The 23,767-nt window shown below is 49.0% G+C and overlaps 1 protein-coding gene across 6 annotated transcripts in view; it reads right to left on the bottom strand.

Moving 5' to 3' along the window:
* Window positions 1–23,767, bottom strand: part of LOC105276288 (homeobox protein cut) — a 130,386-nt gene that overhangs the window by 14,897 nt on the left and 91,722 nt on the right. For all 6 annotated transcript variants that reach the window (XM_026972292.1, XM_026972290.1, XM_026972293.1 and 3 more), the window contains exons 3-4: window positions 4,852–5,170; window positions 1,491–2,759 (exon numbers count right to left, since the gene is read on the bottom strand). In XM_026972292.1, the coding sequence (XP_026828093.1) occupies window positions 1,491–2,759; window positions 4,852–5,170 (1,588 nt within the window). The remainder of the gene's footprint in view (window positions 1–1,490; window positions 2,760–4,851; window positions 5,171–23,767) is intronic.

A 23,767-nucleotide genomic window follows, 5' to 3' on the forward strand; every position in this document is an offset into this window, starting at 1 on the left:
AGTCAACATCCTGCGCGATTGATATTAATATTTACAAAAAAGCGGAAGAGACCGCGTAACGCGCGCGTTCGTAATAAACGTGCCGTTGCGTTGACGAACACGCGTGTCGACACGACCGCGACGTGAAGAAAAATAATACACTTGTATTTTTCCGATCATTGCGGATTTTCCGAATGTCCGCAACGATGCCGAGGTAAAAGAGAGTTCTCGTTTAATCCAGCAAGACCGCAAATCTCGACCGGGTTTAATCCGGCAATCGGAAAAGTGTAAATTGCCTCCCGTGAGAGCGACCGGCGACGTTTAGGATTTCTGTGTTCTCCATTGGATCCTGTCTTCCTTTCTTCTCCCGTACCTCGCTTCTCCATACACCGCGGAGCCCTTTATACATCTCATCCCTACCCAGCACTCATCCAGGGCTTCCTATTCCCAGGAGCTATTAGTCTAAACAATATGGCTGCCAAACGCAGCGTACAATCGATAGCGAGCAAGGTATGCCAACGAGCTGCGTAATTTAATTAAGACTATAGCCATTCAAGTCTGGATACGGCGCGTGTGCGTTTTTGCATCAAATATTGAATGCAACGTGACTTCAACAATGGTATCAGACATGTCTATGATAATGAAACAGTTTTTTTTTTCAATTTATGACGAAAACATACATGTCAATAAATCTGTTACGCCTAACAAGTCCTATTCCATGAATTATCGCCGCGTTTTACACAGCGCCATAGATCATCTTGGCGCTTCTACCGATGACTTGCAGGATTTATCGGTCTTTCTCTGACTCAACCACAGTGAAAGCCCACGATGTCACCAACGCATACTTAGCTCCCTAATCGCAGACTCGCGTGTGCACAGAGGGATGCGATCTCTGACATGAGTGTTTCCTTTCCCGCGGTGCTGTTAGAAGAAACGGAAGTACACCATCGCGTTAGGCCCCGCGTTAGGCAGCCGAGGAGTTAGCTGACAGCTCATGGTTAGTGATACGGCGAGATGGATTATTGGCAGTGCGAGGCGGAAGATTTTCGAGAGTCAAGTCAATCGACAAGCGCCGTCGACGGCGAGGGCGAGGGTGCAGGAAACGTCTCGCGGATCGAACACGGATGATTCAACGTAATTACACACTTTAGGATAGCGCCGATCGCGCATCCTCCAAATGATCGTGGATGCGTGAGTGCCTTGATGTGAGCGCGACTTATCGCGCTTATAGAAACGTGAGAGGAAGTGAAATTAATCCCGACGGTCGCGTGTACTTGCCACAATGTGGCGGCGTGTGTAATTACGGTGTCTCGTCCGTCTTCATAGGACCGTCGAGACGTCAAGGCGATCCGGCCCTCGTCGTGTCGGACGTTACGCAGAGGCACGTCGAGAAGTTTGACGAAACGGTTGAAATAAAAAAAAGACATATATATATATATACACACACACATATACGAGTGAGAAACGGAGAGAGAAAGAGAGAGAGCCGGAATTGATGAATCAGTACTCACCTTTCTTGGGGATCAGGGACTTGAGCAGCAGGACGGCGTTCTCGTCGCAAGCCCAGCCGTGCATCTTCCGATAGCTGTCGCGGCCCTTCTCAGTCAGCTTGTCCCATGGCTTGGGCTTGCTGAGCAACTCACTCACCGTGCCCTGACTTAGCCCGAGCACGTACTTGGCAAACAGCCTCTGACCGATATTGTGTATTGACAGCAGCTCGCGCACTCGCCTGGCTATGTGCAGTGTATCGAGGTTCTGCGAGGCGTACTTGTCCATGTTGTGGCGCAGCATCTCCTGCAATCGCGCCTCCATGGGATCGCCCTTTGGAATAAGGGACTCCCCCAGCCGACCGGCCATCCCGGCGGCGCCGAACTCATCGCCGAATCGGAACGGGTAGGCGCGATCATCGAAACGAAACGGACTCTTCAGCGTATCGAGGACGCTGAGACCGCCGATGTTGTTGTTCGCCAGGTGATGGCTGTTGTTGTTGTTGTTGTGGCACGATTCCTGATCGGCCGGACTCTTCGGAGGTGGCGCGCTCGGCAGCCCGGACGTGAGCCCGCTACCGTTGATGGAGGCTGCAGGGGTGCTGGTCTCCACCATCGACGTAGGCGGCTGGAAACTCGGCGGCGAAGTTAAGGCAGTCGTGGAGGACGGCGTCGGCGGTGCCGGAGTCTCGTGTCCCGACACTGGCGTCGGCGCCTTTTCAATGACGTCGAGGCTGCCCAGAGGTGTGGTACCAATTGGCGTGTTCGATTTCGCCGGGGTGTTTGAGGTGGACGACGTGTCCGCGCCCGGTGACGGAAGATGATTCAAACTACTTGGCGTTGTCGGCGGATGTAAACCTATGTGTGATTGGGCCTGTTGCAATTGCTGTTGCTGTTGCGTCAATTGACTCAACTGAGACGATTGTGGCTGTGATGGCTGTTGCTGCTGCTGTTGCTGCGGTTGTTGCGGTTGCTGTTGTTGTTGCGATTGTTGCTGTTGATGCTGTTGCTGGTTCATGATAGTCCTTTCCAACGACCGCCTCCAATTGGCGACGATTTCTTCGCCGAGGAAGGAGCCGAAGGTCTCCACATTCTGGAGGGGCGGCGGGAAAAGGAGGCTCGAAGTCGTCGAAGTGGCCGAGGAGGGTGTCGGAGTGGAACGTGGAGGAAGGGAGGCTGCTGTCGGAGGCGGCGGCGGTGGTTGTTGGGAGGATGCATGGGACGTAGGTGGCACACCTCCGACCCCGTGAGGCGAGGCGGTCGAGGCGCGCTGCAGGGGTGACGATAATCCACCTGCAACCACCAAAAACACAAGGGAGCCCGTCAGCACGATCTCACGCGTACATGACATTCAATCCTAAGTTCGGCTCGCGATGGGGATCAGAAGGGTTTTGTTGGTTCACGTTCTGATCGCCGGTCCGTCCGCGTCGTCTCTTACCGAAATCGTGCGGTCACTTGGGCACTCTTCATCATCTTCCGGGACGACGGATGACCGAGACTCTCTTTCTCGACGCTTCGTCGGATCATAATCCACGCTTGGGTGTACAAACGAGGAACGACGTGGACGCCAACTAGAGGAGGACTGTGGAAAGCGTTGTAGATCATCCGGAAAGAAATTCGTGCGCAGGGACACATCCGTGTCGCATTGAAACTGCTGATCGCGGTGACGGACGCGCGGATTCGAGAGGAATCTGCGGATCGCGCTGTCATGCCGAATAAAACGTTTTCGCGACGCAGCTGTCGCAAACGTCAGGGATCATACGGAACGTCGCAGGATTGAGAACAAAGTACAGAACTCTGTACGTGACTGTATCGAGAAGTATTGTGGTATTCTAAAGTCGAGCTGGATCTCGAAAACGAGAATTTTGTCGCGCTACCGCGTGATCGCGACGTAGGAAATGTTTAACGTTTGAACCGTCCGCGTGTAAACGGTGCTCTTACTCTTGCTGTCGTCATGGTCGAAGAAGGTAGCGGCAGGATTGGAAAGATAGGACCGCGTGCGACGATGACGTAGAAGGGTAGTTTGATTCAGAAGGGGTGACACGTTGCAGTATCTCTCTGGCTCTCTGGCGTGTGTAGAGTGTCTCTTTCTCGTTCCCTCTCATCGCGCGCTCTCTCTGCCAGCTTGGATCGATTCATAATAAACTCTGTCTCCGAAACAATGGCCCGGCCCGGGCAAATATTGCGAATATCGTCCACAAATTTGCGTGCACGAAGTTTGCGTTTTCCAGTATGCGGATGGTAAGAGGTAGAAGGGGGAGTAGGAGGAGGAGCTGTTTAGAGGGCCCTTTACGCGGGCAAGAGAGGAGGACGTTTGAAACATTCGGTAAGAGGCGAGATGGACCTATGGGCGAGGGAGGAATGATAGAGGGTTAATGTGTGTTCGGTTGCGTTAGTATCTTCCACGAATGTACGTTAATATACGTATTAGCGAGAGAATGGCTCGAAAAAGTGCAGCCTAAGCAGCGAAAGATCGGAGAGATGAAGTATGTATATATAAGAGGAAGAAAGAAAAAGGGGAGAAAGAGGAAGGGAGAGAGGAAGAGAAGAGAGAAAAATAGATACAGACCAGAATGTGATAGAGCAGAGATTGGCAAAAAGAAGAACAGGAAGAGAGAAATAGCTTGAAAGAGACAGAAAAAAAGAGCTAAAGAGAGAGAAAAGGGAAAATAGTAAGAGAGGCAGAGAGAGAGAGAGAAAAGTAGAGACAAAAGAGGAACAGAGAGAGACAGAGAGAGTCAGAGAAAAGTGCGAACACAATGGCAAGCAGGGTTATTTTCGTTGTTCTCTTTTCCGATAAGCTCCTTCAGTCATCCCTCGTTTATTCTATAGAAACGCGTTCTTGCGTCCGCGTTGCGTGACTCGTGTCCTTTTCATTGCTACTCGATGATAAAGCCCGTCGACGGAGCTTCGAAGAGAGAGAGTCGGGGACCGAAGATCAGAGCGGTAGCACAAGAATCAGAAGCCAAGATTGCCGAGGTGTGTGACTGGCTTACCTGTCCCGACACCTCGTTACTTGCTTTTTTCCTTTCCTTACCCAACTCCTTCCAATTCGAAATAGATTTCTAGCATGATCACAGATTTGTTTTCTACGTAAATTGCGTTTGATGCATGAACTTTCGTTTTTTCTTTATTATATGCGTGCTCCTGATTAGAACATCGTTCGTACTTGAAAGCGATATCTTTAAATGTTCTCTTTTCGCAAATTATGATTTTATGCTATGAGTTGATAATCTACCGCGTTCACTCCGGGAATTAGCTGATATGGCTCTGCAATCTCGCATTTTACGCATTTTCCTTCTCAACTTCTTTCCTAAAGTTAAGTGCCTCATATATTTTCGCTGTCGTAACGATCTCGAGTGAAATATATCGTTGGTCCACTTACCGAGTGCGTCGGGCGTGTTGGAGAGCTTCAGGTTCTCGGCTTGCTGGAGCGCCTTGAAGCGCTCCATGAGAAGATGTTCTAGGCTCTTGCCGGGTTCGCCAGTCGGTATCTGCGAGAGGTCGACCGACCTCAGTACACTGATCTCACGCTTCAGGTCGTCATAATCCCGCTGCCGTTCCAGTTTGCTCTCGAGTCTGTTGATGTGCTGCTTGCGCACTTCGAGTTCCTCTTCGAGCCGCGCCGTTGCTTGCGCACTGGTCTCCTGGAGGCGTTGCAGACTTTGTTGTAGCCTGGACATCTCCTCCACCAACTGGTTGATCTGCAAACAGCGACGTCATGTTCTCATAAGGCGCTCAACAACATAATCACGCGAATCGCAAATCGATCAAGTAAAACGTTCGCTTGGCGAACCTGAACGTTAATATTCGCCGCGATCTCACACTCGTTATGTTTATTGAACAGCGAACTCTGACGATAAAATTTCCCGCATTAAGGAAGACATCGCACGATATAAATCATGGAAATTGCTGAAATATCGCCGGGTACTTTCTCTCTTTCTCTCTCTCTCTCTTTCTGTTATGAATGATTTCGTACACGTAGATTTAGTCTTTTGCATTATATTTTGTATGTATGCATTTTGTATGTTTCAGCGCTTGAGGGGACTTGTCCCAGAGTGCAAATAAACGTCTACTATCTATATATCTATCTCTTTCTCTCGCACCGCTCATCAAGAAATCGACTCAAAGCGATTAAATGGATATGGAACATAACTACATTATCATCGACGCAAATATAGAATCACATTTACGAGCTCCTCCTTCCTTCCCTTTTTCCCCTCCCGCTGCCCATGCGATTCACTTCAGCATCGTTTATCTGGGACCGAACCTAGTAAGGAGCTTACCAGAAGCTCTTTATTAATTTTATCGGGAATATATACGGAAATCAATAGCGAACGCTTAGGAGAGGATGACTTTAAATCTTAGCGAGTTTGAATGTAATTACCGCGGATTAAATTACGTATAAAGCTCGATCGGACCGATTCGATCGGTTGAATTGTCATCCAATTATCGTATCGGTAATAATTTATAACACATGTCATCGACCATCTCTCATCGCGTCGACGCTTGATGCCTGAACGCCAAATAACACGGTAACAGCTACGATTGCGCGAGTATCTTGTCGTTAATAGAATATATATGATTCTTCGTATATACGTATGGTGTGGTCGTATACATATGAATATATATGACATGCAAAAGAAATGGTTTTATTCGCTGATTCAAAGATATCACCGACGATTGAATCTACACGTGGAAACTTGGAAGAAGATGCAATCGAAAAGATAACTCCTGATATCGCAAGACCAACACGAAAAAGGCGCAATCGTCTCATTAGATATTAAAAATGTTACGCAGTGCGCCAATTACATACGGCGGCAACAGAGTTAAGCATAGTTCGCGCGGGAGAAAAAAGAATTGATGACATTTACACACGGTGACGTCTCGCCCGCAGCGAGAAGCGTTGCACCGAGTATATCCGTTCCTCATTAATGCATCATCGATCCGCGCGTAATAATTACAGTGCGCGACCGCGGCGCGTCTTGTTTTTCCATCTGTATAACGAGGACGAATCCGGGATGTTGAAAGAATCGAGTACCGTGCAACGGCGGCAAAAAATTATCACGGCGAATAGAGCGGCGTACGTGGCAATCGTTGTGTTGCCACCGCGCCGCAATCAATCGTAATGAATCGTGAGCACTCGAAACCTATCCACGTGTTTCGCGAGGGTTCACGTGGATGCGTGCGCGCGAGGACGCGCGAGCACAGCGAGGGAAGGGCGGAAATACCGCGAGCCTGCAGGGTGAAAGAGAGACGGCCAATCACTGGGGCAGGGTAAGCAGGATAGGATAGGGTGGGACGATTTTAAAGCCCAATGCGTTCGCGCATTCGGAGCGCGCGAACACGATGCAACGAGCCACGTGAACGAGCGATCATGTCGATTGTTTTTTCTCGTTGAGGCGAGTCGTCCCCCGCACCCCGCGCCTTTGCTCGTGCTACTCTGTTTTTTAATTGAGGGGTTAATTGAGAAGCAATGGTTCCAACCCCCCGCGAAATTCGCACCTCCGATAGCAGTGTCGACGCGTGTGTTTCGTGTCTTGTCGCGATTTTTGAGAATCGTTTCCGCCTCTCCTCTTTTTCTCTCTTTCTATCGGATTGAATTTAATTTCATAAACAAAAGTGCTTTTCTCCAGTATCACTTATCGTTTGACGTATTCAGCAATGGATGGCGGACGTAACACGTAGTCGTGTAGGTATCGATTGATATATAGCCATTACAATTTAATGAAATTAACTACATTCCTCTGGCGCCTTGTAACCCCATGACTCATCGCGATAGCGTAAAATCGAAGAGCCTTGACGCACGCGGTAAACGTGCACGGTTTTACTCGTTAGTTTATTTATCGAGGGGTGGCTACCTGTCGATTGTCCTCCGTTTCACCCATAATCGATACGCGCTTACGTCCAAGCGCTTCATTTCTACTTGTATAAATATGGGACCAGGTATGTACGTATGTGTGTGTATATATGTACGCGTGTGCGTATAGCGGGAGAACACGGGTGCGTTGCGGCGATGTCATATGCACACACTTATGTACACATAAAAACATAGGACACAACATAGTGCACACAGGCAAGAACCGACACGGGTGTAGATAAGTGTACGCATTGATGTTCGATATACCGTCAGGTAGGAGGGGGGATGGTTGCTGCCGGCGGGGGTGGCTTACGTAGGGATAAGTTTCCGAAGTTGCCGCGATCGCTCGCAATAATGTCCGCCATTAGCGGCGATGGGGTAGGTTATCGCCATGAGGGAAACCTAAAACGAAGGACAGGTGGAATTAACACCACGTCGATCGACGAACTTACGATAAATACATCAGCGACCTGGCGATGTGTTTTTTTCTCCACGTGACGGACACTCCATCCCTCGCTTTCGGCGTTCGATGTGTACAGAAAGGGAGGGAAAGGGAGAAGGGAGCACGATCCATCGACTCTGCTTTCCATTTCTTTCGTGACTACCGTTTAACGATGCGAATAAAACGAGAAATCAGCGTTCGCGATGCGAGATCGGCATTGCGTACGTTTCCTTTAATCAGCGTGCTATATAATAAATCTTTTGATGTGTCCGTTGGAAATGTGAGTACATCGATTTTACCGTATATATCGGCAGGCGAAATTTAATGCCGGATTATCTTGTAACATATCGCATCGTGACATTTTACGATCCGAAATGCAATCTGACGTGTCGCCATGACGGTTACATAGATAACGGAAGATTACTGTCTCTTCGGCTCACGGTTGGTCCGCCCTGATATCGATAATATTAATAACCATATGTGCTATTCGGAGATGGCCGCGCGAGGGTCGATGGGACTACGGTGAAATTTAATGTCTCCGGGTAGTTCGTAAAAACCGCGGACCCTCGATTGTTGCGGCCGCATATCGCTCGCCATGTTGAATTTCGACCTTGCCATCTGATACCAGTTGTGCAAGTACGTCGCAAGTAATTTTATCCCTGACAAGGAGAGAGTTATTCCCCATTATGTTATCAATTTTTGTAAAATTGGATAATTATGTCTTTTCACACGTAATTAATTAGTTAAATAATAGATATCAATATCATTATTCTATTAAATTTACGTCGCGACTATGTAAAAATATAGAACTGCTTACTTGCGACAATAAAGGTGTCACGACGAATCAATTCGATAATCAATCATCTGAGCTATTTATTTCTGCCACCATGGGAAAAGTCGCAGGCCAAAGATCATAAAAGAAGTAAGAGCGGAGAATTATTGGTGAGATACGGGATGGCGATTTTCCAGGTTGGAACAATGTCATCGGTAGAAGGAGAGCCCCCTCGTTAGCGAGATTCTCGGCTGCTGAAGGGCCACACAAAGTCGTTGTGTGCGCGCACACGAAACGCACGTGTGGGGTAGTGACCAACGAGTAAGCTTCCCTTGCTTTCCCTCGCCCGCGCAGGAAGGCGTCCAATCCGGGTGGCGAAGCGGGGAAAGGGTGAGTTGAAGCAAAAACAATCGGGGCTTGATCGATGGTCGCGAGGTATGGCGACGAGGATGTGAAGGCGAGTCGGAAGACATGATCGGTCGTATGCAAATTAAAGCTAGGACGGTGATGGGCACGGGGAGGTGGTCGGAGGGAAGAAGCGAAGGGTGCGAAAGTCGAAGGGTGCGGAGGGTGCGCGCGAAGGGCTGGCCGCGGTGGCGCGGCAGTGCCGGGCGAACTTGAAGTAGCCGCCACACGTCCGTATTGTTTCTTGACCGTCGCCACCCACCTCCTCCTTCCTCGATCCCCTCTTGGCCTCCTGCTCACCCCCGTTCCGCTCCCTGCCGCGGTCCCTTTGCAACCCCCTTAATCCTCCGCGATTTTTGCTATTTGCATTATATAGGCGTCGGAGGCCTTTGTTTGTTGAGCTATTGATCACATTTTCTCCCGTGGTATAATCAATCTTCACGCACACGTTCACGGACTTTCTCACTCTTACATGTGTACACGCACGTGTGCGCGCGCGCGGGCGTGACGCGTGCGAGTGTATACACGGGACGCGGTGACTCGAGTAACGCGGCTCACCGATATATCCATACACCGTGGCACATTAGAACCCCTTTTCCGTGTACGTACGCAGATAGATTCGGTACAGGGACAAGATGGCCGTTTGCTTCGTATTAATTTCGTAGCGTGTCCACCAATGATGCGTCCGTACAAGATCGTCATGGCCGATCCTCGCGTTCTCGCTTTTTGGTAGTTTCATGGTGTCCTCCTTCCTCGCTCCCTTGCTCACCGCATTATCGTTTCCACGTGAGTGACGGGAACGCAAATATAGATTGTCGTACCTTGGGATACTTTGATATCCCTTTGATCTATATCCATTACCTTGATGTATCATTGATGGCAGGCAAACGTCATAAAGACTTGAGCTTTAATGGCTCATCTGTTTATTCGATATATTTTCAGCATCGATCTGGGTATGTGACTTAGGGTGACTAACTTCGACGATAACTAGATAACTAGATAATTTCTAAGACAGATAACGTTACGTAAGTAAACATTTTATATTTTAGGCCGGACGATAAGTGACCATTGATATTTCGGTAATTAAAAATACGAATTACATTGCGTATGAATTGTTACGCTTACTGCGGTTAATTGATTGCGCTGATTCCTTCCAATTTCTTTTCCCGGATATATTTGAGGTTTTATATTCCAGCAAAATAGTAATAAAGCAATAAACATAGGGCTCGATGATCGCATCTTACTAAGGAGCGACGACCCATAAAGTTCGATGAATCTTTCATGCGCGAGCGGACGCTTTGTGGTAACGCTCGATCTACCGTGAGAACTCGAATCCTGGTAGATCATGCCGGACAAGTTAGCAGGATTTCTCCACAACGACCGATATCAGCGCATCGCGATAGGAAGATTCCATTTTTGCATCTCAGGATACGAAAGATAGCCGGTATCAACCCCTTTCACGGCAAAGCACCCCTTTGGGCCGTAGAGGAGCTATCTCCCATGGAGGTTCGCTCCTCTTCTCGCCACAGGAGAATGCCAATTAAAAGCCGAGGTCGGAAAGAAAGCCCAATCGATAGGAGGCGGCTTGCCTTTCTCTTTCTCGCTCCATCTCGCCGATTTTCATTCTCCTGCTCATTCTCCTTCCCTTTCACTCCGCCGACGCGGGTAGCTGAAGCAACCGAAGCGAAGGGTTGCCCAAACTGGGAAGTGGGAATTATGGGCAGGATTAATATGCAAGGACTGGATACGTGCGGTGGCAGGAGGTGGAGGAGACGTAGCAAGAGGAGGGTGGGCGGCTAGGGGCTGCAGGAGGGTGGCGAAGCAACAAAAGGGGTCGAAGGGGAAGCGTGGATGGAGAGAAAGGGGGCTTCCCATTTTCTGTCTCCGTCAGCCCGACGTCGAGATAACTGGCTCGGTCATTCGTCCTCTCTCCGTCTTCGCCTCCGCGTCTCTCTCGTTCTATCAGCTCGCATCTCATCCCCACCACACCCTCCTTACAGGATACACGGCTAACGGACACCCCTATCGATTTTACAACTCGATATATGTGAATACCCACTTGTCTAATGACTGATCGGGCTTCGAGCTCAACCCTTTCCCTCTCTCGGGCGTCCTCCCTCGAACCCCTTCGCGTTTCTGGCCGAGCTTCTCCGCCAGCCATCCTCCGCTGATACGATACCACCCCACGGGAGATGGATAAAGAGAAAGGCCGCGGAGAAGGAGAGAGAAAGAGAAAGCGTCGGCAGAAGGAAGAGGGTGCGGGAGAGAGTTGAGGCCGAATGTATCTCGCCTCATTACACCGACTACGTGCCTTTGGCCAACATCTCGCGTTGCATCGACGCGCATACCCTCGCAAAAATCCGACAGGAAGGGAGCTCACCTACCCATCCCTATCGCGACGTGATATCTGACTTGTTTGCCGTAGGCAGAAGGAAAAAAGAAGCACGATTAACGGCGATTCTATCGTCGGGAGGTTCGCCGTCGTTTGCACGAAGGCATCTTAATAAGAGAATGCATTTGTGTGAGAATATCTCGATAGAAATCTACCTATGTAGCAAAATATGAAGATGTATGATTGTCCTAAAATTTCATCCTATTCACATAAAAATAAGACTGATTAAGATAATATCTTTTTGATTTAAATTAAATGTCTTTCACAAAAATATTCAGGTATGCAATTACTGCACCGGATTGTAAATTAGAGCAACATAGCGCTCAAACTCACGCACGGATGTACGGTAAATCGACATCCTTGAAGGATCTCGCGAGCAACTACCGAAGGCGGTGTTTACCTTACTTACGGAAGCTGTGCGGAATGCGCATCGGAGCCACATGGGGGGCTGTGGGGGAGGCGAGGAAACGACTGCTGGGAGTAGCGCGAAGGGAGGCGGATAAGAGGGGTGTCGCCGGTCGTAACGTACCACGGTACGAAGGGTAGAAGGCAAAATGTATGATATTTTATTTTAGCGTTCTTCTGGGCGCCGCTAGATAAGCCTCCGAGGATTTATGCTTATTACGAGCGAGCGCCGGCGAGGGCACTCTTTGCCGAAACCGTTCCTATACATACGGCGGCGCGCGATCCTCCGTCCGCCACCCTCACTGCGCGCACTGCTACCCCGTCTCACGGTCTCTCGCACCCCCCTGATACACGCGGTTATGCGTAATATACATCAGATTATGAAAGCTAGTAATACCAGGTAGACTCGACCATGCGATATTGCCTTTATAATGGAACGACATCTCCTCGCGCGCGGTTTAGCCACCCCCGAGCTGCGCGGCATTGTTTTAAAAACTTGTATTATCAGAACCGTGTGCAAGCAGTCTTGCGTAAGGCGCGACGGGGTTTTCGTTTTTTCCTTTTTCTTTCTCTTGACAGCACTGCAATCGAAATTTGCGTGATGTAATGTATAAAGCTCATATTTATTGGCGACATATCGAAAACATTATTATGAATAAGATGAAAATTATTATTTATTCATTAATTATTCTATTCATTAATTAGGCTTCAACGGCGTGTAATATTAATTAAGATTAGTCTAATTAATGGTATCATTCCGGTGGAGAATATCGATGTTCGCCAAATCGCTAGCATAATCTGTGATAGCATAAAAGACTAATGATAATTAAATATAAATTAAATATAGATCTGACTTGCTCGTATGACGAAGGGAGCGATTAAATCGTTACGAGCATAAATTATTTCCACAGCTGACCTAATAATTCCTCGATGTTTACAAAGGATTTGGTCATCTTCGGCACCTACGCTGCTACGATCCGCAATCGACCGGACTGGCGGCCACGAAGAATTAATATTAACCGCGTTCGTCATTTCTCCGTCTCCCTCCTTCTCCCTTATGCGTCCTCCCGTTCCCTGTCGCTTCGTCTCTCCTTCGTTCACCGTTCCTCTTCCTCCCGCCGACTCTTTCTCTGATTTGCATTACGAGGACTACGCGTTTATGAATACGTACGCCCACCCACACTCGACTCGCGGTGGCTCGGCAGAAGTCATATATTAGTCGGGGCATTCGCCGAAGAGAAATATTGAAACGAGAGAAACGAACACGGACTGCCGGCCCAGAGATGGCAAGAAGAGGAACGCCGGAGAGAAAGACGTCCGAACGCGTTCGTATCACGTCCAGTGAAATTTGCAATAATCGTGTCTCGCAAGCTCGGAGAAGACGAATAAAGATCCTGGGTAGTATCGCTATCGTGTAAATCATTTTCTCGATGTCATCTCGATCTCGCAAGGAAATCTCATTGTTTCAGTTAACGTTTCTGAGAAGCTGAGAAAATAATAAGCTGAGAAATGTGGGTCAAACTTAAGCGTTTTCGAGTTCGCACACACACATATCTCGCAAGATACTTGAATTTCGATGAAAAATAAGGAACAGACTGAATGATCATATCGATATCACACGTTACGTGTGAAATTGAAGGAAAATTTCCACGCGACTGACATTTTCCGTCTGAAATCACCGCGGTCCATCGACAGGTATCGAAAGTGTCAACGTCGCCGGCTTACTCGCCGTCTGGGCGCAAACAGAGGAGGAGGGCGGGGGGTGGAGGGCTGCAAACAATCACTCCCTCCCTTCCGGGAGAGACAGAGACATCATAGATGCGCGCGCGCGCGCGAGTATTACGAGGGTCGCGAGTCGGGGCATTTATTTCATAATCAGCAGCTTTCGAATCGTCGTCATTGTACGCGGCAGCGCTTATTGACAGAAATGCTCGATAGGAAATTCTCAGCCGCTGGTCTCTGACATTTATGCGGTGGCTCTTCCTCCTCGGTGGACGAGAGTGGGTGGATAGTCCTACGTATATGTTCGCACGTGTGTATCCGCGGATTTGTGTATAGGTATGTGCATGTGCCTGCGCGTACGAAGGTGCCAGCGCTTAACACCACACGCAGCAGGATAGGTCGAATCGCGGAGGGTGAGCAACGACAACCGCCGATCGGGCTGAAGCACACATTATTATCCATCCGCCAGTGACATATATCGCGGGTCAGGAGTGTGTATGTACGTGTGCCCACACACGTCTCTAACTCCGGCTGCATTGTAGTGCGCTGGCTAATGAGAAAGTTGCGAGTTTCGCCATTCCAGGACGAGGCAGCGCGCTGTCGGAAAATACCGAAACCCGCGTTCCGATCGAAGGAGCGGACTCTCGTCGGACGCTAGTGGTTTCGCGAAAAGATAGGATCACCGGGCGATTATCCGTTCGACGATTTTGCGGAACTATTCGGGACGGGAGTCCGTAGTTCGCACAGAATGTCTCGTATTTCGTAGCTCGCGCGCGATTGACAGGCAAATTTTACGGGACCGCGCTTCACCGCCGTTTAGCAGTGCGATTTAATTTGCGTTTATCGTTGACGTATCAAGTGATCGTGATTAATAGGCAATGACGGAATCGAATATCGATTGTGTGCTCCCACACAAAGTATCGAGACCGGCGATTGAAAATAGCGACCAGTTCAGCCGCGTCGACTCGATGCGAGACGCGAAGGTGTTCGGTAGTCGTCGCGGGCGGAAAGGTGCTCCTTCGCGCGGTCTAATTGGTGGAAGCGAGGGGAGAAACTCCGACGTAAAAACACCACGCGATATCGAACGTACGTGTCCACCGGTATATGGTTCCACGTATGATACGTGTCGTTACTCAACCCCTTCGGTCTTCTCCAACAGAAACCCCTCTTCCCCGATATATTGCGAGAGCCGTCCATCCCTCGCGCCCCCGCGCCATCTCTTCCCGTCCCGGGTTTACCCCGTCGCGGGGGCCCGGCAATGCAAATCTCTTTTTCTCCGCGCGCCTCGGTTTTATATGGTGCCGTCTCTCCTCTCTCGCTCTGAGCTCTTCCTCCCTTACGCGGTCGACTACTCTTTCCGCCTATCGTTCCTTCTCCCTCCTCCCCCGCACCCTGTCGTTCCTTCGTCGTCCTTTCGTACGTGGTATCCCTGCTTCCCTCTTTTTCTCTCGTTCTCTCTTTCTTCGTCTCTCTTTGTTTCTCTTTTACGCTATCGTCCCTCACGGTCGTCCACCCTCTTCGTCTTCCTCATTTCCACCGCGCGTACACCCCCGTCCCTTCCTCCGCTCGGCAACACTGCCGACACCGCCACCGTCGCGGCCAATACAATCGCCGCCACGCCACCCTTCCTTCACGGCGTCGGTCGCCGCATACCGGCTCTCTTTTTGTCATTGTGGCTTATTCGATATATTGTCTACGGCGGTTCGCGGGAGGCGCGGCCGTCCTGGGGGCGCCGGGAGATATTAGAGACAAATGACGGTGGAAGAAAAAAATCGCGTACGTGGGAACCGATCCTTGCGCCGGCATCTACGGGTTTTTAACGTTGCTCCCGGAAGGGGTGGATATTTGAACCTCGGTGACACGCAACGCACGGCTACATCGTCAACTCGACTTGAGCGAGACGCGCATGATATGTCAAAAAATAGGCGGACTTTAATCATTCATCAAATGTTAATGGTCGTTTGGGTTTTAATCCAGGAAATTCCAAGGATCATTAATGATCAGTTGGTCGTGCAAACGGAAACATCACGTGTTCTCGACAGCTTGATTATATTAGCGTGTACCAAATTGATCATTCGTTTATTACATATTAGTGTTTATAGAAATAGACATTGCTCATTATTTTTCATGTAATTGACATATTTATATTTCGCGACGCTATATATGTACATGCAGATCAGTAATCGTGAAAACTGTAACAAATAAATATATTTTTATATACGCGTTAACGAGTGTTAACCTCAGTTATAAATAATCTACAGGGATTTTTTATTTTGCAGAGTTATAGAGAAATTCAATATTTAATTTTTCTATTACGAGCCATTCCCTGTTTTCTCTACCTTTCATATCCGGTTCTAAGGTTTGACCGTCGGTCGGATTGATCTGGTCATTAAATAAACCGTTTCGTAAGATAGCCGCGTATGTCTGGGTATCGACAAAACTTTAGACTGGCCGTATCAATCATCGTGACAATATTATTGCTGCCAGCGTCACCCTTCCTTCGCGACACCGCGACACCGCGCACTGACTCTTTTTATTATTGTGGCTTATTCCATGCATTGTCCGTGGCGGGTTCGTACGAAGGCGCGGCTGTCCCAGGGGCGCCGGAGAGATATTGGAGACAAATGACACTGCAACAAACGCGTGGGTGAGAGACGACCCTATCGACACGGAACCGTCCCTGGTTGGCTGTGGCCTTCACGACTAATGTATCTGTTTTAAGAAATCAGACGCGCCTAATTGTATATCGTCGTTCAAGTTATGTTGCACGCGTGGCATGGTTAATGGTAGTATCGTGTCATTCCCATTGCTTGGCTTACATCAAGTATATAATACGTTGACGTATATATAGATTTTACTTTCGACTTATGCATTTTACCTTTGTGATTGAATCAAGAAAAGCAGATTCAATATTGATCTTAATTAATTAGATGAGTGTAACGTTATCCTAAATAAAATGCCGAGTGAAATGAAACTCCGAGCGCTCAAAGATTCGGAATATTTGCCATTTCTGCTTCGATATAGCGTTATATTTCCTTGCGGAGATCGCCTAATGTCTTGGCGTTCACAATTAGACGCTTCCGTATGCTAATCCAATCCGGAACAGGAGGAACATGAAACGGCAACGACGAGGCACACGGAGAGCGAGGCGCTCCGCGTAGGGTGGTGATGGGTGCTAAGAGGTGCCTCGCACGCCGAATGTTGAATTTTATCACTGGCGCGCGATCTCCCCCAAGACTGCGGCAACCCCGTGCGAGGAGACGCGAGGGGGTGTTGTTGCGGATAGGTTGGTAGCTTCGACCGAGTCCGGAGATGGAAGCCGTTCTCGAGTCGCGAGGCACGGGGGTGCAGCGCGAGCGGCACAGGCTAATGAACTTCTCATTGATTGGTTAAAATTTCGTTAATACTCTGACGTGTGCTTCCATGCCTCGAGCCGGTTCCTCCACCAACACAAACAGCAACGCGCAGACCGCCCCGACACAGCCTGGCAGCAGTTCTCTGCAACCCGTTCCTCCCTCCCGCCCCCCTCGGTGGAAATTCACCTCTTCCTAACGGCACCTCCACCGCACTCGCCCCCGCAGCCACCCCCCGACCGACCACCCTCGTCTCACTCTCAGAAGGGTGAATTTCGAAGGGTGGCTCCACGTTAGTTAGGCCTCTCCGTGGCGGTAGAGTAGCAGGAACAGCGCTCGCCGCCACCACCACCATCACCGCCACCATCGCCGTTGCCACCACTACCACCACCACCACCATCACCTTTTATGACTGGTGGAAACTAACGAAATTTCCCTATCGGCGATCAATCCTCCTCCCGCTTGTGCGAACCCTTTTCATTGATCTGCCGGTCGCCTTCGCTGAGGTAGCGCAACCCCTTATCGTAACACCCTTCTGACCGAGCAACAGAGTCCCCTCTCAGAGCTCACCGCCGTCGAAATTTCTCTCCGTCACTCTCGAGTCCTGTGCTGTCACCTCTTTTTCCATTCCATCGTGTCCCTTCCCCTTCGTTTCCCGTCTTCCTCGCGCCACCGCATCCACCCCTGCTGCGTTCACTCGAAATATTACCGTCGTCCGAGTATGTCCCCCAATGCTCGATGAAGGGTGGTAGGAAGACGAAGCGAGGAAGGGAGAGAAAGAGAGATAAAGGAAGAGAGAGACAGAGAGGATAGGCGAACGAGGGAGAAAGAGATACAGAGGGAAGGAGAGGAGAAAAAGAGAGCCGGCTTCGACGGCAATGACGAATCTCTAATTTTAATATCGCTCCAGTTCGCTTTGAAGTGCCCTCGTTAAGCTGGACACACACAAGGAGGATCGACCGTACCATCGGCCGCCCACACGCGCGCGGATTTTTTATCCCGGCGGGACGTCAAGCCCGGTTCGGTCGCACGTGTTGCGGACGCGGCTTAACCTCGGGAATCACGTGTCAGGGAAAAGGTCCGCTTATAGCTATTACAGTCTAGCACGAGCGCTCTTGCTCGTAGAGTCACCCGCATTCGAGCAGCGAGTTAAGTTTCGATTGTCCGTTGCAGCCGTAAGCAGATTTCGAACTTTGCTCGATTGATTAATAATCGTATTATTATAACAACATGTTGATAACGTGTTCGTTGATCATTTTTGTGATAATTAAAATTGTACAAGTTAAAAGTATGTCAGCAGTCTTAAATTGTTTCTTTATTAACTTAAGATTCATGCGACTATAATAATACGACTGCAATAGAAATAAATTCTAATGCTAAACAATCGATGCTGTTGTATTGTTATCTTTAATTCTTGTTTTTTAATCTGCATTTAAAAACAAGTTAGGAAACGATTAGATAATCGATAAAAATTGATATTCTTTAACAACGCGTGTATATCCGTTGGCGTGCTGCGTTTGCTCAATAAATCCGTCTGCTGGCTCAACGCGATATCCTCTTTATCCACATCGTGGGAGTTTGCAGCTTTAAAACGGAAAGTTCTTTCAGGCACCGATGTTACCTATTCGCGGTTCGGAGTGCCGATAATCGCTAAATTAACTTTGAATACCTGACGCCGCGTAACCTTTCATCCGCCTGCGTAGACACGTTTTAACAACAAACTGATACCACGAAGAGCGATATTCAATGCTCTTTCAGTAACGAGGATCGTGTATCAGCAAATCGCCGCTTCGAGTCTTCTCTCCCCGAGCTTCCCATAATTGCACATCGTACATTTCGAAATGTGAATGGTTGCGCGCATGGCCGGCACCGTACGTGAATGGATTTTCTGTGTTATCGTTCATTCTGCCTGCATTAATTCTACCATATAAATTGGCGTTTGAATAATCGCCGATAATCAACGTGCAATCGTCCTATATTTATTTCGTACAAGTTTATATAATAGAAATATAATATTATTCATGTAAATCCAGATATTGAACCTTTTGTAAAGCGGATTAAACGCATATCGCGCGCAAGCAGCGCGTAACGCTCATCGGAGTTTTGTTTCCGCAGTTGTGGTTTTAGGTCAAGGTTGGCGCCGAGTCCCGGCGTCTTGAAATTCATTAAGTCCTTAAAACCTTGAAAGAATCTGCAGTGGGTCGCAGCACTCTCTGATAAGCGCGCAGCCGGGCTCCGAGGGTGAGATACCGCGACGAGAGAGGAGAGCGAAGAATAACAAGAAGAAGCAGAAGCGGGGAAAGGTGAAAGGTGCGGAGACGCGTAATCCCGAACCTCGGACAACGCCGAGGCCGAAGAGAGACCAGAGGAAAAGAGACGGAGAATAGGTGGGAGAACGAGTACAAGAGAAAGAGAAACAAAGAAGAAAGAGGCGACGAGTTGTAGAAGGAGCGAGAGTGGTTCCGGGGAAGGAGGAGTGGCGGCGACGAGACTACAGCATGAGGAGGAACGCGGCAAAGGGTCGAAAGAAGTTTCTGACCTGCTTACGGTATATGCGAGCCCAGGAGTTCCCGCTACTTCACAAGAGTTTCCGAAGTGGCAAAGCAGACACCCCCGCCTGCCTGCCCCCTCCGACACACCCCCTCTGAGTACTCCGTATTTCGCCCTCTTGTCCAACCTCCTATCCTCCTTTCAAGCGCGCCGTTGCATCCCCCGCGCTCCGCCACGTCCACGCTGTTGCACAGACGCGCTCGGCTGTCGGGGTGTTGCACGTTGTTTACCCCTTTCCGTGGGGGGCGCGGGCTTTACTTTCGTTTGACGGTGAAAGTGAACGGAGCCACGTCCCGTGGAGAGCTGCCGCGTCGTTTAACTGGGACGCCGCACTGCAACTTCAATGCGTATGCGTGCGCGTGTGATACTACGTATACGTACATGTATCTGTGTGTGCGTGCATGCACGCTTATCCAAATTGCACAGCGTAGTAGTGTCTTTGAAGACGGGGAATGCCAAAATCCCGCGACAGTTTCTCGATTACGTAACACGAATATTGAAACATCTCACGCTTTCGAAACATCGAGAAGCGATATAGACGGATTAACGAATCTGAACAAGTACAGGAGCAAAGATACCTCGTCCACTCGAGATTAATTAATTAAATCCCGTTCGATGTGCGTTTTACATCCTCATTTACATCGAGTTCAATCGAGTCCAATCTCCTCAGACGTAATAGACAGCTTCGAAATAGATAAGCAAGACGTCTACCTTGCCTTAGCCTGCTTTGTGCATTCATTGTCTATAAACGCAATATCGATTTATCGGTCGGTTGTCTTAAGACGCCTGGCGTTCTTAAGCGAGCAAAAAGAAAAAATTTTGAAGTCGTTTGACAACAAAAGAGTCACGAACGAGGCATAGCCGTGCGCCATCGATCACTGCCTCGATCTTAGATTATTATCGCAATTAATTTCTACCGAGCTCGCGCGCGTCGAAGATGGTAACGCGCGTCTCGGATTGGAGCGTATTGGCCGTGTTGAACGGTGATTAATTAGAAGCGGCAGACGCGGGACACGCGACTTTTAGCTGGTTTTGCATCGATCAACCATCCAGCTTCTATACTTCGTCGAAGCATCATCTTCGCCCACCCTCACGTCTTAACATCTTCGTGAGATTTTCTACTATGTAGGTAGTAGAGTATTAGATCTCGGATTACTCGCAGCGTTTAATCCAAGACTTCGATTTTGAGGATGCAATTGAGGAACTACGCATCAGAATGAAATTTTGTCTTCTCTCAATTCAGATTTGTCGTTGTCCAGAACAGTAAATCCGCATATTTCTTCCCCCCCAAGGAGGAATCCGTCCTTACTTTAGTACGTGAGACCATGTTACAAGAAGATATCGTATAGATCGAGGGTATTCCTGTTCTCGTCACCGCGAGAACATCGAGGCTAAAACCCAGGAAGCCAATCGAGGGCGATTAAATCGCGCGAAAGCCCTTCTCCATCGGAACCGATCGCGGTGGCGACGTTCCTGATCACTCAGTGAATGAGAGCCAAGCAAGTCAGAAGCCCGCATCGGAGCTTTCGCCCTGTACCTAGGCTACATGCGGCGAGGAGGAGGAGGAGGAGGAGGAGGAAGAAGAGAAGGAGGAGGAGAAGGTGTAGGAGGATGAGGATGAGGATGTGGGTGGCAGGGAGGCAGAAGTGGTGGTGGCGGTCGCGCTACGATGGTGGTGCTGGTGGTGGTGGAAGAAGGAAGAAGGTGGGGTGGGTGAGAGAATGAGAACGAGACGGGGCGAGAGACAAGGCCGAGTGCGAGGGAAAAGAGACGAGGGAGGATGCGATATAGGAGGTACTAGGCGCCTGTAGTCTCTCATCTCGCTCGGTATCTTACGCCGATACCTAGCTCTCGCTCCGTTCTAACCCTTTGCCGGGCGATTCATCCATCCCCTTCTCTCTTTATATTTCAGTATAATTATTGATTATTGGACGACGGAAGGCCGGCTACTCTAGGACGTGGAGAAGGTAGGGTTGGTGTAGGTACCAACGTTCGAGAGGGTTGGCTGGAGGTTGAAGAACGGTAGGAGGGTGATTAAGCTATATGCCTGGCATATCCCACCCCTCGGTATCACCCTTTCCTCCCCCTACCCACCGCGCGCGCCACCCCTCCCCCCGCGCTACGCGTCCTCCTCCGCTCGCGCGCTACGTTCGCCTTTCACTCACCCCTTCTTGCCCGCCATCCGTTCTTCCGATACCACCGAGGCCGCTGTCTCTCTCGGTCTTTCTGTACTGACAATTAGACTGATAGGTATATCTTAGTCTGCTATCGATTTGATTCCACCCTATCGTGTAGGGTGCACCCGCACACCCGGGCGAAATTTACATCGTGTATGCTACAACGACGTCGATCGCGATGCCGTCCTACAGCAGCCAACTCCTCCTCCCCCCCCTGCCTCACCCCCTCGCACACGCTTCTCAACTCGCTGGTGCCTGCCACCCACCACCCTCCTCTCGCACTCGTCCGTGTCCACCACCCCTCCGCCTTTGAGTCCCCCTTCGAAGCAGCCTTCGATTATAACCAAAGCCCCCGCGCGCTACGTCCGTATAGCGCCAATACATCCGCCTTCCAAGGGGTTGATTAGTGCATTACCACTCGAACTCGTTCCGCCGCCGCCACCGCCGCCCCCTTGCGGAAGCCGCCGACTCACCCCATACCGACTGACAAGAGAACCCCGCATTTCGATGCGGCCGATACCCGACTCGCATCGAATTCACGGTTCTCCGTTTCCTTTTCTTTTTTTTATTTTTTTTTCAATCGCCCTCCAGGACCTCGAGCTATTTCTCGAAAGCGGAGTTCCTGCAAGTCCGATTAGCAATGCAGTAATCGGTAATTGGCGGGATTAATTACAAGGGCTGTACACTCTCTCCGCATCCGTCCGTGTTCGGAATAGTCAACGATAAATTTCTAATTCTGCATAGTCTATTCGGCAAGTCTTCGATGTCGTTAGTCGATACTCGCTTTCACACGTGAACTCACCTGTAACAGAAAACGAGAGACACGTGGTTAGTTATTTAATTCAGAATAAGATATTAAGTGCATAAATATATAAGTGCAATATTTTATCCAGTCTTTATACAATTTTAAATGCGAAGGTTGATATCGGGTTCATGTAAGGAGAACGCGTTGCGATATTCTACAAAGTTCGTCTCGTTAGAATTCATTTCTAGTTCTTCAGACTATCGACGCGTTCTAGTTCGCAATACTATTGTAAAAGGTTGCATTAAAACAAGTACAAGTAAGACGAGGATTACCGATCCATTCGGTGTCGCTATCGATTATGAAAATCCGCTCGGGAACGGGTATCGAAGCTTGCCCGCTCATAGGCATTCTATTAATTGTCGAATAATTAACGAAGTTAATCGACAGCTCGACGAGTGTCGACGAGTTTCAGCCTACAAAATCACCCTGCGCCCCCTGCGTCATGGATACTTCACCTTCATATTATTATATGACGCCTCCCCTATATCACGTGGATATCACCTTTATATCATTATATGATGCCACTAATGAAATTTTCATAGGGTCGAAATATCGATGCGTCGACCCGAATGAGTTGCATCGGTCTATCAATCACCAATCCGTATGCATCAGATACAATACAGGTTGTGTCAGAAGTTGTGCAATTTCAAAGACGTGTTTTTGGAAAATCATTATTTATTACGAATCCATTTTGTATATTAAAATAACACTAAGTTAATATTTTATTAATCAGATTCTGCGATAAATATGTGATATAAAATCCATATTGATTTAATTAGGGAGAAACATTTTGCTATTTATGTATATATATCGCCAAGTCTTAATAGAGTCGCTGAAGTTATTAAATACTTGATACACTTGAATCTTTTTAAGAAAAATAGCTTCACAATTGATTCAGGAATCCGTTGTTACAGGTTTCCGTGCAGTAAAAACTGAACACCCTGTACATGATACGTGTGTACTGCTTACCACCCCCGTGCAACTCGCAACCCAATCGGATCGTGCACGCACTATAGAATATAATTGACATCCGTCCGTCCTATAAACGAGTGTGTCCAGTCGCTGTCAGTCGTCGGAGTCGATGCTGTTGATTTTTCGGGGCCGTCGAACTGTACGTCGCTCGGCTGTTTGCCTTGCAAAAATAAAGGAGCAGAAAAGATAAATGCCCGCCGCGGCGCGGAGGACTCGCGCACGCTTCGGACGGTCGAAGATTACGCGTGATAACGGAAACGCGAGCGTGTAAATGTCCGCGTTGCGTCGCGTCGCGCCGCATTTTCATAAAATGTCCACGTTACGTAATGTTGTCTCTTCTCGATCGCTACAAACGAATCGCACGCGTGCGCGCGTACGGATACAATCACGCGATCTACAGAGACGTTAATCTCGCCAACAGGAGGGTTTTATCGCCTGCAACCCCC

The sequence above is a fragment of the Ooceraea biroi genome, chromosome 9 (assembly GCF_003672135.1).
Source record: "Ooceraea biroi isolate clonal line C1 chromosome 9, Obir_v5.4, whole genome shotgun sequence".
Classification (NCBI taxonomy): domain Eukaryota; kingdom Metazoa; phylum Arthropoda; class Insecta; order Hymenoptera; family Formicidae; genus Ooceraea; species Ooceraea biroi.